We start from the raw sequence: 16,019 nt of genomic DNA, 5'->3' as shown, positions 1-16,019 counted from the left end.
GCAGGTTGGGTTGGGGTTGTTGGAGAAGGGAGCTGAGGGTTCAGGGGGGCGGCTCAGGGGGGGCGGAGGGACGGGGGTTGCGGTGCAGGTTTGGCGTTGGATCTCACCGGATCTTAGCAATAAACTACCTAGGGTATTAACGTTAGCGTTGTGATGCGTTGTGTGTTGTGTTGTGTTGAGTCCTTCGTCTGCAGATGACTGCTCGCCTCTCCTTTTCTGGTAGACTAATACTGCGTCGTCACCCAATGAATGATACAGCCCTCGACCAAGGAACCCCGCGAACACTGCAACCTCTCCCGGTCTCTTGAAACAGGAGCCTTACGAATAAAAAGCACTGAAAGCGCAGAGCCGTATGCAGGTGCGGCTGTGGCATGCCATGTAGTGCAACCTGATCGGCGGGAGATCAAGATATATGGTTGCCTTGAATCGCAACAGAGTGAATTGTCCAGTCATTTTTGAGATGATAGAGCTTTGTTCATGCAATGTGAGAGTATGTATACCGCTGGTTTCATCTTTCTACCATGAATTGAGGTTGCTTTTGATCAAGTCCACAGCAACCAATCCCCGTTGGGCTGTAAGAGAACTGAGTGCTTGAGTGGCCAAGGAGAGGTCCGAGTTGTGTCTCACATAACCAACAGGTACGGCAGTTCACGAATCCAATAACTGTTTAGAAGAAACTCAATCGAACTCTTCGAAGTAAACCAGTTGGCCAGTTGGGCTTTTGAATTGGTTCTGTCGTAATCTCTCCTTCTTGTCGAGTCAACTCAGGGGTAACTAACGAACTGCACCAATCCAATGACTATGGGGTTGGTCACGAGCACAGCATGAGAGACACCAATCAACAACGGCACGGCTTCATAGCGTTATTAGCGTGTGATTTTCAGATATCTCAGGTGTGCCGGGTGTTCACCTAGCTTACCGTCGTCGGGTTCCAGCAACAAGTGCCCAACCTCCTGCCCTGACTCAACCCACAGATTCTCCCCGAAATCAAGGGTTAAGGCCATGTTTAGTTCCACAACACAGCCGAGAGCCGGCAGAATGGATTCCCAAGGCACTCTTACATGGTAGACACATTAGGGCAAGTTCTTGGTGGAAAACGAGGCGAGTGACCGCTCCACAGCCCTCCGTTTTCACCAACTTCCAGGGTCCAAAACGGAGCCCCTTTCACAACCACCAAAGATACATCCGCTCAACACAGCTATACTTCCGCAACAACGAGACCCCTAACCTGCAACGCCCTGCAATGCAAATGCAATGCACTACCACTAAAACACACACCAAAGCGGACCGTTGCCGAACCCTCCTCTCACATCCCCCCATCGTGGCCCAATCGCAACTCCTCACGCCCTTCTCCAGGGGAGCAACCACACTCCCCCGACATCCCCAAGACACCCTAAGCAAGCCGCGGAACACCCGCGGGTAGCTCGAAAAGCCAAAGCAGCCAAGGGCCAGCTGGTCCCTACCACCGGGACGGCGGCCAACCAAAGGGACGGGGCCCCCAAAATAAAGATCTGAGACATAACAACGACAACACCGACTGACGACAACAACACCAGCTACGTCAAACGTCAACAGCGGAGAGACGGGGGGGCATCGCGAAATCTCACATGGCATGGCATGGCGTAGGATGATGGCATGGGTACAGACCCCATCCCGGCCCCATCCCGCATCGCCGAACCGCCGACGACGAATCTTTTCGCGTCGCCGCTAAGGCAGGGAGCAGTAAACAAAAAAGTGCACAAATACGACGCTGAACGCTTAAGGTGAGATGTGACGGGCCGCCGGGGGGCCAGAGTGGCGATGGCTGCCCGAGCAAAGGGCAAGCAAGCGTAGACCAAAACACCAAAACATCACAAAAATCAAAATAAACAAAACCCTTCCGGTCAGGCCCGCAGACCAGGGAAGGATACCCGATGCGACGTTAGTGATAAGCTTCGGGGAGTGGGAAGACGAAGACGACGGGAGTGAGATTCGGGCACAGAGGCATGCGATGCCCATGCGATGCGATGCGATACTGGCTGGCTGGCTGGCCCCCGTGGTACGGAGCAGCCAAGTACCGTCCGGCGCCGGGCCGGTCGGGAGCAAGACGCCACGGACGTGGTACCACGGCCCTTGGCACCACTGACGGGGTGGGATAGGCGACACCAAGGCCCCGGGAGTCTGGGTGTCTGGACGGCAGAGGGCATGGCGGCGGCGAAAAAACGAATATCCAGTAGCCATTCCGCATTCGCCGTCTTTGTTTGTCTTCCCCCGAGAGCTCGTCATGACCATAAACACAACAACAACAGCGTGGTAAACAATGACCCCTATCCGATAAACCTCGACTCCAAAACAAACCCCATCTCGATTTCGCCATCGAGTCTCCAGACAAACATGCCCGCCATCCCCGAGTATCCGAGAAAGTCGTCAGCGGCGACGTCACCATCATCCAACCGGCCACACCGAGCCTCCGGCCCCGTCCAACGGGCCGTGGCATGTGACTGGCAAAGACGACCGGGAGGCAGATCCTACTTCTTGCTATACCCCGGATCGTACTTGTCCTTCCATATCCTATCACCGAGGTCAGCGAACCGTCATGATCAGCCTCTCTCAAGTCCGAAGACAACCACAACAACGAACGGGGAGCGGGCGGGATGAGACACAACAAGAAACCCTCCTCGGGGGGGGGCGGGGAACACCAACGGTTGGTTCGTCACACGGGGATTGCCGTAAACAGCGAGCATCTCCCGCGAGTGAACCCAATCGGGACGGCAAAGGGGGGCTTCGGATCAAGCCTGTGCCCGGAGTGGGCAGCCGAATCACGAGGCCGGCCCAAAGCGGCCAAGCTAGGCCGCAGCGGCGGGCCGCACCCCCCCCCTCTTAGTTCGTCCGTCTGAGTGGACGGCAAGGAGGGGGGTCGAAAGAGCAAGACCCAAAACCAAAACAGAAGGGGAAAAAACAGGGCGAGCGAGAAAACGTGGCCGCTCGGCCTATCGCCTTTCGCGATTTGCGTTTCATGCAAGGCAGGAGAGTGGGGGATGTGGGCAGGCCGGCCGCAGACGGCAAGTCATCGCACAAGCAGAGAGAGAACATGCTGCGCGGCTGCCGCTGTTGTCCGACACTGGCCCGCAGGGTTTGTGTTCCCGCCAGGGAGAGAAAAACAGAGGACGGAAGTGGCTTACCAAGAATTCCCCAGGATCTTGTTACCATTCTTCTCTGCCAGACGGTAGTACTTGGCCGCCGCGAACTGTTTGTTGTGTCGTGTGTCAGCCAACCACCCAGATCATGATGACTGAAAAAAGGGGTTTCAGGGCCGTGATTCGTTGCGAGGAAAGAGCCCCGTTGGTGCCCAACGTTCCGGATATAGCCGCGCCGAGCGGCTGGTCCGGGAACGAGCCCTCGACGGCAACGGCAACGAGTGCGCCGGTGGTGACAGCTCATAGGCTCTTGCCGGGTCTTTTTCGAGTCTGGTGGTTGAGTGGGCAGCTGGGACAGACTGACCTTGTCTTTCTTCGTGCCGAAACCTTCAAAATAGCACCATGCTATCTCGTTCATGGCGTCTATAGTGCATGGTGGTCAGCTTTCAGCACGAGTGGCGAGGGGCGAAAGCATAGCCGGGTGGCATACCGGTGTCTCCCAAGTTCGCCGCTGTCTCGTAATACTGCGAGTCTCTGTCAGTGATGAGCTCCGCAACCCCTTGAAGGTGCATAGCCGTCGCCCCTTCACCAACGAAGGGGAACCCACCTGCTTCGCAGCAATTGGGTCCTTGGGGATCCCCCACCCGTGGCGGAAGCAATTGGCCAATTCAAAGATGGCCAAAACGAGCTCCCCCTTGGCGGCGCCGCCCTTTTTGAGTCCAGCCTGTAGAGCGAGCTGTTCGACGTCGGCGGCATTGGACGCTGCCGCGGAGAGGTAGGTTACGGCTTTGGCTGAGTCCTGGCTGCAGCCCCATCCGTGCCTGAACCGCTCATTAGTTTGTGACAAATATCATTATTGGACAATTCCATCATCGCAGTAGCCAACGAGATGCCCATAAGGCGCGTTCCCGTGAGAAGAGCCCTCGCATCATTCGCGACGGGGACACATGATGCCCATATGCCGGGACGAACTCAAGAAACGCGTGGACATACCTCAGTGCAAGACCGTACAAGACCTGGCTCAGGGGGTTGTTGGCCCCCTTAGGATCCGCCAGCCGGCCAAACAACGCCGTGGACTGCTCGAGATCCCCCTCCTCATGCAACCTAATGGCCTCTTGTATATCTTCGTCGATAGCCTTGGACGAGACTGCCTTTCCCTGCGAGTCGGAGGAGTCCCCGGTCGACCCATCGCCCAGTCGCAACTGCGGGATGATGGGTGCCGCAGAGCCGTGCACGGGGCTGCCAGGCCGGCTGCGGTGCTTCTCGTTCTCGCGGGCCAGAATGGTGGCGCGCTTCTCCCACTGCGACTCGGTGCCATCCTTGTCGTCGGTGCCACCTTCGGGTACGACAATATCGGGGAGGTTCTGTGGCACGTTCTCGGAGCTGGACGGGCTGCGACTCAGGTGCAAGCGCTGCGACAGACGCCTCCCGGAGCCCTGGTTGCTTGCTGCGGAACCGCTCCGGCTCCGGCTGCTGCGGAAGACATCGAGGCTACGGCGCTGCCTGGAGGGGTCGTCGGACTTGGGATCGGCGGATAGGAACTGGCCCTGTTCTCGTTGGGGACCGGCACTCGGGGGGTAGATGAGTTCGGCGTTGTGGGTGTCGGTGCGGATGAAGGTGAATTCGGGGCTCGCGGGATTGGTAGCGTTCGTCGGTTTGGTGTTAGCCTCGTCGTCCGAGTCGTGTTTCTTCCTGAACTTGTCGCGGAGGCCCATGATGTCGGTAATCTGGTAATTGGCGGGGTTAAAGCGCGAATAGAATAACAATGATACGTCTGCAGATATATATTCAAAAAAGAAAGGGGTAGATCGCTATATGTGCTGCTTCGGAGTGTTTGTTTCGGGAGACGCCATTTCGGGGCTCAGACTTCTCAGCTCGTCGGCGACGCGCCTCGGGATTGCATGTGTCGCTCAACTGGGTTCGGTCCGGAGCGGGGCAGTGCCCGGGGCCTTGTTGGCGGGGTTGGGCGTTCCTCCATTGTCCGTGAATCCTACTGGGGTTATCCTTTGAACGGCGAGGTTGTCTACCAACAAACTTGGTGCAATTATTATTTTCGTTTTATGATCGGGGAGAAAAGGCACAGCTTGGAACCGAATACCAAGATCTAACTAAACTGGCAGTTACGACCATGATCGGATACTCGGCAGGGGCATTGGACTTGGGGCGCGCTAGGGTGGGGAATTGTCACTCCAAAATCACAATATTCATGCAACAAAATCACGAAAGCCCGGTTAGCTCAGCTGGTTAGAGCGTCGTACTAATACCGGGAAACCCGTATAAGGTATGCGAAGGTCAACAGTTCAATCCTGTTACTGGGCATTCATCTTTTGGCAATTTGTCAATCGTTCATCCGATGTGGTGGGTTCCATCATTATTACTTCCACTTTCTCCTTTTCTTCTTCTTCTTCTTTTTTTTCACCGATATTATTCAAGTCATGCGATTTCAACAGACTTGAACTACGAAGTACTTCGAACCTCTTCATATGCAGGAAATAGTTCGGATGAGGAAGACAGGCAGGGAAGCACCCAACCGAGCCGATTCGACGCAGAAAGCCTCCGGCCTTGGGAGGATGAACAATGCTTGATGATTTTCGTCAGGGGGTGACACGCGAGTGGGTGGCTCACATGCGATGAAATTGACCCCCAAACTTAGTTAAGCACGGACTCGAGAATACGGAACCGAATCGCGATCTTCAAGCCTACTCGACACTTTTCACAAGGCATCGCGTCCGAAATTCAGTTACAAACTCAACCGCCAGACATTAAATCACCAAGGCCGGACACGATGCCCACAAAAAGGAAAACACTGTTGGAACGCGCCAAGGCGAAAGAGCTGAGGCAGGCAAAGCGCATCGAACGCTCCTACACCCGCGAACGAAAGATCGAGGTGCTGATGTATCTTCTTAACCACCGAGTTCCAGATGTCCGCGCCCGCAGGTTCCCCCGTCGCCGCATCGGCCAGCCACACGAGGGAGAGTCAAGTCAGCAACTGATAGTTCAGGAGGATCACGGCGACCATATCTGGTACCGCGCCCCAACCTATTCCGAGGCCTCGGAGTTTTGGAATATTCCCACGCCGACCATCCAGGGATGGTGGGATGCGCGCAAGAAGCTTCTCGAAGGGACCGGCGTTGAACTGCCCGAGCTGGCAACGACGGGCGCCTCTCCGGTGCTGAACGACGGAACGACCCAACCGACATCCGGAGCTACGGACCGGGCTCAGGGAACAGTCCCGGGAGAAAATGTGGGGGGACAGTCCGGCCGAGCTCCGGCCGAGAACGGGGCGGCACCGACCATGTCCGGTCCCGTACCACCTCCGAACCCTCGCCAGAATGGAGCCCCTTCAGCGAACGGGACATCCCTGCCCGATGGCGACGGGATATTGGCACCCAATACAAGCGAGGCGCGAACTTCTGCTGCCCAACCGGCACCGACCGGGTCCGAGCAGCACCCGGCCGCCCCCGCCGCCCAACGGCCGTCGGCGAACGTGGCACGACCGGCTCCACGGTCGGCTGCACTGGGGTCCGCTCCTGAAAAGACCATCCCCCGAAAACGCAAAAAACAAACTGCACCTACCCCTCCTCCACCACCCCTCGTGCTACCCGCTGCGTTCAACCCAGCAAACTATATCGTTGTTTACGTTGGGCCGCCGCCGGGCCCGATGCCCGGCCAACATTGCCTACACCCCGGGGCCATACTACCTGTGGTATACTCCGGTCAGACCTTGGATGTACCGCCAATGAGTTTCGTCTCAGTGTTCCCCAGTCATCCCCCGGGTCCCGGGTCGCAACCGCCGCCGCCACCCCCGAATGCAACATACGTTGGAGGGAATGTTTACCTCGACCCACCACCACCCGTTCCTCCTCCCGGCCAGCATATTCCACACGGGCCACCGGGGCCCCATCCACCTCCGTACCAAGGCCAACCGGTAATGCCACATGGCCCGCACCCACCCCCGAATCCCGGCCAGCCCCCGGGATCTCGCGGAGCGCACCCTCCACACGAACAGTCAGGCCACCCACCACCACCACCACCACCATCACAACAACAACAACAAAAACAACAACAGAGCGCGCTGTCACGACCTCAGGGCGCTCGCCCTAGCGATTCTCGCACAGAGCGACCACAACCACCAGCAGGTCATCCCGGCCCTCCCACGAAACACATCCCACCCCTACAAGGCCCCTACATGGGGCCTACCGGCTATCTCACACCTTACGCTCGACCAAACTTGGTCCCTAGCCCACCTGTGCCGACAAACCCTCCGCCTAATGTTATGATCGAAACCGGCCGCCCGCAGGCGCCAGCTGTGCAAACATCACCAGCGCCTGCAGTACGGGGCCCACAGCCAACACCCACAGCAAACGCGGCGCCGTCCCAAACGACTACGGCACCCGGACCACCGCCACCAGCAGCCCACAGACAGCCTCCACCCGCGCCACATGGCTCGCAGGCCGTCCAAATCGAACCCTCTGCATCGGCGACGCCGAACCAACCACCGGGCGTAGCACGGGCTGAAAATCACGTCCTAAATACCGCGCCCGAAAGCGCGCCTGCCGCGCCGGGCGCGAGCGCGACATCGCCGGCACAGGCACAGCAACAACAGCAACAACAGCAACAACAACAACATCAACATCAACAACATCAGGAGCCGGAGGGTGGGCGTACAGACGCATCGGCGCCCGAAGACCAGGGCCTCGCACCGTCATCGCCCAACATGGACATCGACACCGACGACGTGCCCAGCGGCGAAGAAGCAGCAGACGGCGCCGGGGGTAGTAGTGGCACCGATGATGGCGAGCGCGATTCGCTCTTTGAGTCGGCGACGTCGACGCCTGCGCTTTGAGCCTTTTTCTGATATGTGACGGTGGAACGTGACTGCTGCCCGAGGGGGACTGCCTGATTTTGTGCATGCGTAGAAAGGGCAGAGGGAAGTATAGGTAGTTTTTAATGTTTGAAAAGCTGTGATTTATTAGGGTTGTTTGTTTTAGAGTAAGTGGCGTTTGCAAAAGATACCATAGGGTTACGGGTAGTTAAGTTAGAGGGGTGTTGTTTACTTCAACCTCGGGTTATACGCCAATAATATACTGAGCTAATTAGGACATGAATGGTTGACTAAGTCATCAGGGGTTTGTTTACATATCGAACAGATCATAGAAATACTGCCCCGTTCTTGAGATATCGCAGCGTCAACACAGAAAATTCGAATCAATTCACCCTTTTCTGGCCCCTCACCCCCTAAACACCAACAGAAGAATATATCACCAACAAACATCCAAGCCCATCCATCCATAGGTACTCATCCTACACAACCCCCTCTCAACTACGAAACTACTCAACTACGAAACATCCACAAACCCCCTCTTCCTCCCCCCACCCTCCTCCTTCCCCGCCTCCTCCCAATTCTCATCCACATACTCTTTCACATCCCGCTCGCGCATCTGCATGCCGACCACGCGCAGCGCGGCAATGTTATACCCCATCTCGTCCTTCTGGCGGCGCAGGGCGCGGCGCAGGTGGGCGCGCAGGGCCTCGAGCGTGGCGCGCATGGTGCGGCTGGCGACGACCTGGCGGTGGTGGGTCTTGAGCATGAAGAAGAGGATGCGGCAGGTGAGGGGCACGTTCATCTCGCGCGCCGCGAAGAGGTCGAGGAAGGTGAAGAGGGACGGGACGGCGGCGAAGGGGAGCACGAGCAGCGCGTCGTGCAGGGCTGATGCCTTGATGCGCTGGAGCGTGTTGAGGACGTAGGTCTCGGCGGTGATGTTGCCGAGCGCGATGAAGATGGGGTTGCGCTGCGGTGGCGCCATGGCTGGGTTGGTTTGGCGTGCCTCGCGCCACTCGCGCAGGGTGTTGAGGTCGGCCATGCCCAGTTCGAGTGCCTCGGCGATGCGCTCGCCGGCCATGAGCGTCTCGACGGTTTGTTTGGAGGCCGCAGCGACTTCGCGGTCTTGGTCCTGCTCGTCAGGGTCTTGTTCGAGGGAAGTGGTGAGGGTGGATTCGTAGAGCTCTTCGAGCTCTTTCTCGCGTTCTTCTTCGAGGAAGATTTGTTCGTCGGTTTCTTCCCATACGCGGATACTCTTGTCGTGACTGGCCGAGATGAGGGTGTTGCCGACGTGGCTGACCGCCAGGGCCCAAATCTCGCCGTGGTGGCCGTCAATGCGCTGGATCTGCTCGAACTTGTCGGCGTCCCAGTACTTGATGGTGCGATCCTTGCTGGCGCTGAAGAAGTGGTGGCCGTTGCCGTCCGAGTTGTGGGGGATGAAGGCGACCTGCAGGATACTGTCTTGGTGGCCGAAGAGGGCTTTGTGGCAGTCACCAAAATCGAGGCCCCAGATCCGGATGTTCTTGTCGGCCGAGCTGGTCACGATAAGCTTGCTATCGTACGATATGTCCATACTGAGCACGGGTAGCTTATGGCCGTAGAGGTTAAGGTAGAGCTTCAGGCTGTCGACGAAGAAGACCTTGACGGTGCTGTCGAGTAGAGCGACGGCTATTAGTTTTGCGTCGGGCGAGAACCGCAAGCTGAGAATGTCGTCGGATACCTTTAATATCCTTGACTGAATGAGTTTCAGCTTTGGTGTTGTCCTGGTCGTGCCCAGTACTTGCTCCTGGACGATCTTGAAGTCCCAGAACTTGGCTGTCTTATCCGCTCCACCGGACACCACCGATTTGCCATCCGGGTGGACTTGTAGTGACCAGATGGCGTGACCGTCATGCGCGTCGACCGTCTCCAGCAATGCTGCAGAGGCGACATCGTACAGTTGGAGATCCCCCTCCTTGGTACCCACAACCACCACCTTGTCTCCTGGGAGGAAGGCGCAGCAAAGCGCGTAACCGCACTCAAACGTCCGGATGCAGGCTTGGGTCTTGATATTCCAGATCTTCAGGGAGCCATTTGCGGCCGAAGCCAGCATCTTGTCGTCGGAGCTGATGGATAGGGAGCGGATATCTGTGCGGTGCCCTGGGAGTTCAACACCCAACGCCTTGTTGTAATCCGGGACATCGCCCTTTGACTTCAGCTTGTCTCTCCCGACGATCGTGTACAACTCGAGCAGGTTATTTGTCGACCCAACAAGCAGTTGCAGATCCTTCTTCCCCTGGTTGGCAACCCAGTCGACTGACCTCACCTTACCCGTTGTCCTGACAATGACATGCTGCACCACCATGTCGGAAATATCAGCCTCGGTGATGTCGTCGGCCTTATCCTCGGCATCGTCCATTTCCTGATCCCCGTCCGTTTTCTTGTCTTTGGCCAGCTTCTCTCTCCTCCTCTTCTTCTTCCTCGCCAGGCTTTTCTTGATCTCAGCTTCATTCCGCATCCTCCAAATCTCGACCGATTTTTCAACCCCGTGTACCGCGAAATAGTCTCGCCGAGGGTGGAAGATGACCTCAACGGCCCTCTCCTTGCTGTTTCGGTGTAATGTCCCCTTCTCTCGAAGAAAGTTGATGGATTGTGAGAGATCGACCTTTTGCGCAGACGACGCCAGAGCAGTCGCATCCAGTGCCCATACTGTCATCTCGCCGTCGTTGCCGGCCGTAACGCATACGTTGAAGTCAGGGGTCACACCCAACGCCCAGCACTCGCCGTTTGTTTGCGCAACGTGTGTCTCGATGCAATGGCGCGAGGTGAGATCCCAGAGTTTGATGAGCGCATCCTTCCCGGTCGTCAAGAGGAAACCCTCAGCCGCCTCGTTGTCTATTGCCATCAGGGCCTGCTCCTCCTCGCCCTCGCCCTGCAATACCGGGTCTGGTTCGACGAAGTGCAACCCCGTGACCTGGTCCTTGTGTCCACGCAACTTGTATTGCCCAACCTCAGCGACGAGATCCCAGACGATAACATCGGTGTCCTTGGCGCCGCTGGCGAGGCGCACGCCCGTCTTGTCGAAGGCGAGAATGGTGATGGCCGACTTGTGCCCGTTGAAGCTCACCACCGAAGTGGCAATCTTGCTGTCCCAAATGCGGATGCTGCCATCTTCGTAGCCGACCGCGAAAACATCCGGATCGGTCCTGCTCTGGGCGATGGCCGTCACCTTGGCCCTGCAGTTCTCCTCCCGCCAGCGGCTTAGCAGCTCGCCCTTCTTGATGTCCCATACGAGGACCTCCTCATTGGCGGCGACTATTGCCTGGCCGGCACCAGCGCCCGCCTTGCCCCTAGATGACCAAACGAGGTTCGAGTTGGTGGATGCGACGACGCCGAACGATTTCGAGGGCTCGAATTTGCTAGAGAAGTTAGGAAAATGCGAATGAATATGGGGGCTAAATATATGGGTTATATCTCGGGGTATGGTTGACAACTTACAGGTAGGATTTAACCATGTTGGCGACCGGGCAATGCCAACTTCCAATCCGACTGCAAACCCGTGTCAGTCGCTCTCAATGGGTCCTGCCGTCGCGAACTCAGTGGGATGTTCTTCAACTTTTTTTGGCAGCGATAAGATAAGGTGAGGTTCACGGCTCGAGCGGCCACCTGCAGGAAGCGCACGAGCCACAACTGCCCCAAAGTTATGTGGCTCACATTGGAATGCGGGGCAAGTTCCAGCTTCAGGGGACCAGGGGGGCTTTGGCAGCCTTCCCGCCACAACGTCAGCTCCCAGTTGATGGCGGCCCCACCACAGCTTGCGCCGACAACCACGACTCGATTTCTACCAGACGACAACTTACGAGCGCGCCATTGAACCAAGCGTCTGTTCAAGATGTTGCTGCTCGACTACCAGAATGTGCTGATACAATCGGTGTTCACGGAGCGCTTCTCCGGGTGAGTTGTGGTGCCCTCTCCAGCATGCGCCAGTGAACGAACGACGCTGACCCTCCTCCTCTTGCCCAACCACCAGAGCAGCGCCCGTGTCCATCGATCAGACCGTCTCCGATTTCGATGGCGTCACCTTCCACATCTCGACCCCCGAGTCGAAAACCAAGATCATGGTATCAATCCAGATCCGCTGCTTCCCAGACTTGCTCCGCTACGGCGCCGAGGAGGTCCTCAACCGCGAGTACGGGTCCTACGTTGTCCCGCCAGAACCAGGCTTCGACTTCTCCATATTGATCGACCTGGAGAATCTGCCCGCTGAGCAGGGTTGGTACCATCGCCATCATACACACCGCACGCGCTGATAGTGGTCGCAGAGGCACGAGACGAGCTGATCAAGAGCATCTCCTTGCTTAAACGCAACGCCATGGCCGCCCCGTTCGAGCAGGCTTACCAGGAACACTATCACCTCAAGCAGGAAGCCGCCAAGTTTACCTCCGAGGAAGCGCCCCAAGGCGTGCGTGAGGGCGGCGAGGTCAAGGCGATCCACTACCGCGAGGAGGAGGCCATCTATGTCAAGGCCAGCCACGACCGTGTCACGGTCATCTTCAGCACAATTTTTAGAGAGGAGACCGACCGCGTTTTTGGCAAGGTCTTTATTCAGGAATTTGTCGACGCCCGCCGCCGCGCCATTCAAAACGCACCCCAGGTGCTGTTCCGCAACGACCCCCCGCTCGAGCTACAGGGAGTGCCCGGCGTGAAGAACACCGGCACCGGCGAGATTGGCTACGTAACATTTGGTATGCACATGTGCCAGATAAAAGTGAGCTCGTTTCTAACAGTGTCAAGTTCTCTTCCCCCGCCATCTCACGCCCCAGCGGATGCCCGATGTCATCTCGCATATCCAAACCTTCCGTGACTATTTCCACTACCACATCAAGGCCTCCAAGGTATGTAAGATCCTAGACCGTGCTTTGACATAGCTAACTTGCCTAGGCATACATCCACTCCCGCATGAGACGGCGGACGGCAGACTTCCTCCAGGGTGAGACGCCTGTGTCCTTCGACTACTACTCAGAACTAACCGTGTCCCAGTTCTCCGCAGAGCCAGGCCAGACAGCGAAGAAAAGGAGCGCAAGACAGCAAGCGGGAGGACCTTCAAGGCGGGGAGCTAAACAAACTCCAGCACATATAGACGGACGACGAATGATGATAGCCTGCGCCATTACAACAAAAATACTCATAACTACGTGCTACTCGTCGCCAATCTGTTGTTTTGCTTCTATAAAAACCGCTTGATTAAACCCGACGTCACTTCTCCGAGTATTAACACCCCAGCATTACTTAAGTAAACACCTAATAGCACCACGGCCTCGCCTTATACCGCTCATTCTCCTCCGGCCGCCCCTCCACCGGCACCTCCACCTCCCCCGGATTGATATACCACGACGGATCCCCACTCGTCTGCGTCACACTATTCCCATTCCCAAGCCACCCCAACCCATTCCCACCCCCCACCCCATCATCACCATCACCCCCAACACTCTCATAAACCCAATCCTCCCACCTCGGCGCCCTCAACGCCTCCAACGCATGCAGCGTCGACCCCGGCCACAACCCCACCACCTTCCCCCCCCTCCGATACCAACTCCGACACCCATCCACATACACCGTCCTCGCAAAATACCCGTCCACATACCCCATAAACCCCCGCACCGCCCCGGCCGCAGGCTCCATGCTCACATAATCCTCCCGCTGCAATTTCCGCACCGCGCGCACTGCATACGCGACAGATGCCTCCAGCATGGTCGTCAGGCTGCCGCTGCCGATGGCTGAGTTGGGGCCGAAGAGCATGAAGAGGTTGGGGAAGCCGTCTACGGCGAGGGAGAGGTAGGTTTCGGGGCGGGCGTGCCAGCGCGTGGAGAGGGGGAGGTGGCTGCGGCCGTGGATGGGGAAGGGCGGGGAGGTGGAGGGCGTGAAGCCCGTGGCGCAGATTAGGGTGTCGAAGAGGTGGGTTGTGGTTGTATTGGTGGCGGTGGGGGGTGTGGTAGTGGTGTTAGTAGTGGTGGTGGTGGGAGTGGGATTAGTGGTGGTTATGCCGGAGTGGGTGATTTCGGTGATGGTGTTGCTGACTACGTTGACGTTGGGTTCGAGCAGGGCTTCGAGGAAGCCCTTTCCTGGTGTTAGGCGTCGGCAGCCTGGCGCGAAGGACGGAATCAGTAGGGAGAGGAGGTCAGGGCGGGTTTGCAGCTTGGCGTGCATTGCTTGGTGGAAGGCTGCCTGGCATTCTTGCTGCATGGCTGTACCGCGGATGGTGCTGTCGTGGATGAGGTTGCCGCTGGTTTCGAAGACCTTGCGGAGCTTGAAGAGGGCGTCGGGGTCGGCGGCGAACTTGTGGCGCTGCTCGGGGGAGACTGGGCAATGTTGGTTATGGTGTAGAGGTTAAGAGAGGACTGGTTGACGGCTTACATGTTGTGTCGGAGGGATCCAGGCCTAGCTCAGTCATGGCATCGTCTCCAAAGGCAGACGAGATCCAGGTTGGTGACCGCATGAAGCAGGTCAGCTGGGTGCCCTCGACCTTTTGCAGGTTAGGGATAATCTGGATGGCGCTTGAGCCGTTGCCGATAATTCCGATCCGCTTGTTGCGGAGGTCATAGCTATCATTCTTTAGTTGGGTGCCCCGTTTAACCCAGTGACATAAAAGCCTACCTCGTATCCCAGTCCCCTGAATGCATGACCTTACCCTGGAACTTGTCGAGCCCGGGGATGTCCGGCCATGATATGTTGCTAAGCTGCCCTCGAGCAGTTATGAGGACATCCGCTACGTCCTCAAAAGTCTCTCCGGTACCGATATTGATAACTTTGATCTTCCTGTTTCCCGTCAGCTCAGTAAATCTAGACTTGGGGGGCTAAATTCACCATTTCTTCTCAACATCATCCCACTCGCAGTGCTCGACCTGGTGGCGCGTCTTGATGAACCTCGTTGCGCCAAATCTCTCTGCCACGTCTTGGAGATATTGTTGGATCTCGGCCCCGGGGGCATATAAATTACTCCAGTTTGGATTGGGAGCGAAGGAGTATTGGTATGAGTGGGCTTCAGGAATTGGTTAGCTGTTTGACATGTCAACCCTTGAGCAGACGACTTACATGGGATGTCACAGGCAACTCCTTGCAGTGAAGGTTAGCATCTATCAAGCCATCCTCGATCACAAATACGGCTCATACCAGGATATTTGTTCAGCCACCTGCAATTATTAGACGCAGTCTTTACAAAAAGGGGCGCACGTACCAAACTCCGCCAACGGCCTCATTCTTCTCATAGACCACCAACTCAACATTCCTCAGCCTCTCGGGGATTCTGATAGCAGCGAGGATACCCGAAAAGCCGGCCCCAATTACGACCACCCTAAATGGCCTGAGATTCTCGATGGGGGCGTCCTTGATGGTGAACCCCTCGTCCAGGTCCTCGTCGTAGCCGTTCACGGTTGGGATTTCGCCCATGATGTATTGCTAGTTTGATCTGACTCGTTGCGTATTGTCGTTCCACCGTACTATTCTATTAAGTCTTGGATTGTAAAATAGTTTGACTCCCACGAAGCAAGTGAGGCTTGGGAACCGTTCAAGTCCCAGTCAGACCACGTTACGACCGAGGTTAAAGCACATATATATCGAACGTTCTAGCCCACATCTTACACCATCCATTTATACCCTTCATATCGACCCATGGTTTCGTGTCATACAAGCCCATACTCCAATGCCGGGTCAAATACCCGACACAATAACCGCCGAGTAACCTCAACCTAGATGCCGACTGGGAGAGCAGCGGGGAATCACCAGGGCCCCATCCACCGTCTCATCATCGTATTGTGTAAGAGCTGACACACAGCGCTAGAGTGGCTCCCCCTCCCAACCCCGAGCGCTAACTGGTCCCGGACCAATCCCTTCCTCCTCGGGCGAGCAGCTGGCGAGTCTCGACGAGGAGGTCGTCTTGCGATTAGTTCGCATCACCCCCATCTGAGTCGTGGCTGTGGAGTCTAGTGTGAGGAACTTCCCCGGATCTTGGCTACCCCCTTCCCCCGCAACTGCCGATCCGCCCGCAGGACGACGAGGTCGGCAAAGCACACCCGTTCGAGACAGTGGAGGCGACATCCTACCTA

General features: G+C 57.0%; 7 protein-coding genes and 1 non-coding gene across 8 annotated transcripts; 5 read left to right on the top strand and 3 right to left on the bottom strand.

The window, feature by feature from the left end:
* The first annotated feature begins 1,807 nt into the window (after nucleotides 1-1,807).
* Nucleotides 1,808-2,897, top strand: B0H64DRAFT_84507 (uncharacterized protein). Its single transcript, XM_062808859.1, has one exon. The coding sequence runs from the start codon at nucleotides 2,002-2,004 to the stop codon at nucleotides 2,635-2,637; it is 636 nt and encodes a 211-aa protein (XP_062662379.1). The 5' UTR covers nucleotides 1,808-2,001; the 3' UTR covers nucleotides 2,638-2,897.
* On the bottom strand, nucleotides 2,898-4,924 carry B0H64DRAFT_84506 (uncharacterized protein). The gene is made up of 5 exons (XM_062808858.1): nucleotides 4,110-4,924; nucleotides 3,724-3,937; nucleotides 3,607-3,640; nucleotides 3,481-3,539; nucleotides 2,898-3,226 (listed from the first exon to the last, which is right to left on the bottom strand). The coding sequence occupies exons 1-5, from the start codon at nucleotides 4,829-4,831 to the stop codon at nucleotides 3,158-3,160; spliced, it is 1,098 nt and encodes a 365-aa protein (XP_062662378.1). The 5' UTR covers nucleotides 4,832-4,924; the 3' UTR covers nucleotides 2,898-3,157.
* A 417-nt stretch (nucleotides 4,925-5,341) lies between these two features.
* Nucleotides 5,342-5,435, top strand: B0H64DRAFT_t36. Its single transcript has one exon. It is a non-coding gene; the product is annotated as a tRNA-Ile (tRNA).
* Nucleotides 5,347-5,811, top strand: B0H64DRAFT_84523 (uncharacterized protein). Its single transcript, XM_062808860.1, has one exon. It carries the CDS (start codon nucleotides 5,470-5,472, stop codon nucleotides 5,719-5,721), a length of 252 nt encoding a protein of 83 aa, XP_062662377.1. The 5' UTR covers nucleotides 5,347-5,469; the 3' UTR covers nucleotides 5,722-5,811.
* Nucleotides 5,812-5,901: 90 nt separating this feature from the next.
* On the top strand, nucleotides 5,902-8,118 carry B0H64DRAFT_454502 (uncharacterized protein; the record flags this gene model as incomplete). Its single annotated transcript, XM_062807274.1, has 2 exons — nucleotides 5,902-6,638; nucleotides 7,359-8,118. 2 exons carry the CDS (start codon nucleotides 5,902-5,904, stop codon nucleotides 7,960-7,962), a joined length of 1,341 nt encoding a protein of 446 aa, XP_062662376.1. The 3' UTR covers nucleotides 7,963-8,118.
* A 337-nt stretch (nucleotides 8,119-8,455) lies between these two features.
* On the bottom strand, nucleotides 8,456-11,562 carry B0H64DRAFT_354551 (WD40-repeat-containing domain protein; the record flags this gene model as incomplete). The annotated part of the gene is made up of 2 exons (XM_062801543.1): nucleotides 11,416-11,562; nucleotides 8,456-11,336 (listed from the first exon to the last, which is right to left on the bottom strand). Exons 1-2 carry the CDS (start codon nucleotides 11,430-11,432, stop codon nucleotides 8,456-8,458), a joined length of 2,898 nt encoding a protein of 965 aa, XP_062662375.1. The 5' UTR covers nucleotides 11,433-11,562.
* Nucleotides 11,563-11,670: 108 nt separating this feature from the next.
* B0H64DRAFT_386466 (Arp2/3 complex, 34 kd subunit p34-Arc-domain-containing protein) lies at nucleotides 11,671-13,118 on the top strand. Its single transcript, XM_062803136.1, has 6 exons — nucleotides 11,671-11,871; nucleotides 11,948-12,189; nucleotides 12,240-12,662; nucleotides 12,712-12,812; nucleotides 12,859-12,907; nucleotides 12,958-13,118. The coding sequence occupies exons 1-6, from the start codon at nucleotides 11,810-11,812 to the stop codon at nucleotides 13,035-13,037; spliced, it is 957 nt and encodes a 318-aa protein (XP_062662374.1). The 5' UTR covers nucleotides 11,671-11,809; the 3' UTR covers nucleotides 13,038-13,118.
* Nucleotides 13,119-13,218: 100 nt separating this feature from the next.
* On the bottom strand, nucleotides 13,219-15,363 carry B0H64DRAFT_354546 (uncharacterized protein; the record flags this gene model as incomplete). The annotated part of the gene is made up of 7 exons (XM_062801542.1): nucleotides 13,219-14,276; nucleotides 14,317-14,519; nucleotides 14,572-14,747; nucleotides 14,796-14,956; nucleotides 15,010-15,030; nucleotides 15,088-15,107; nucleotides 15,152-15,363. The coding sequence occupies 7 exons, from the start codon at nucleotides 15,361-15,363 to the stop codon at nucleotides 13,219-13,221; spliced, it is 1,851 nt and encodes a 616-aa protein (XP_062662373.1).
* Between the last annotated feature and the right edge of the window lie 656 nt (nucleotides 15,364-16,019).

This window comes from Chaetomium fimeti (assembly GCF_033439085.1).
Source record: "Chaetomium fimeti strain CBS 168.71 chromosome Unknown B0H64scaffold_2, whole genome shotgun sequence".
NCBI classification, from domain to species: Eukaryota; Fungi; Ascomycota; class Sordariomycetes; order Sordariales; family Chaetomiaceae; genus Chaetomium; species Chaetomium fimeti.
This window is presented reverse-complemented; position numbering and strand designations above follow the sequence as displayed.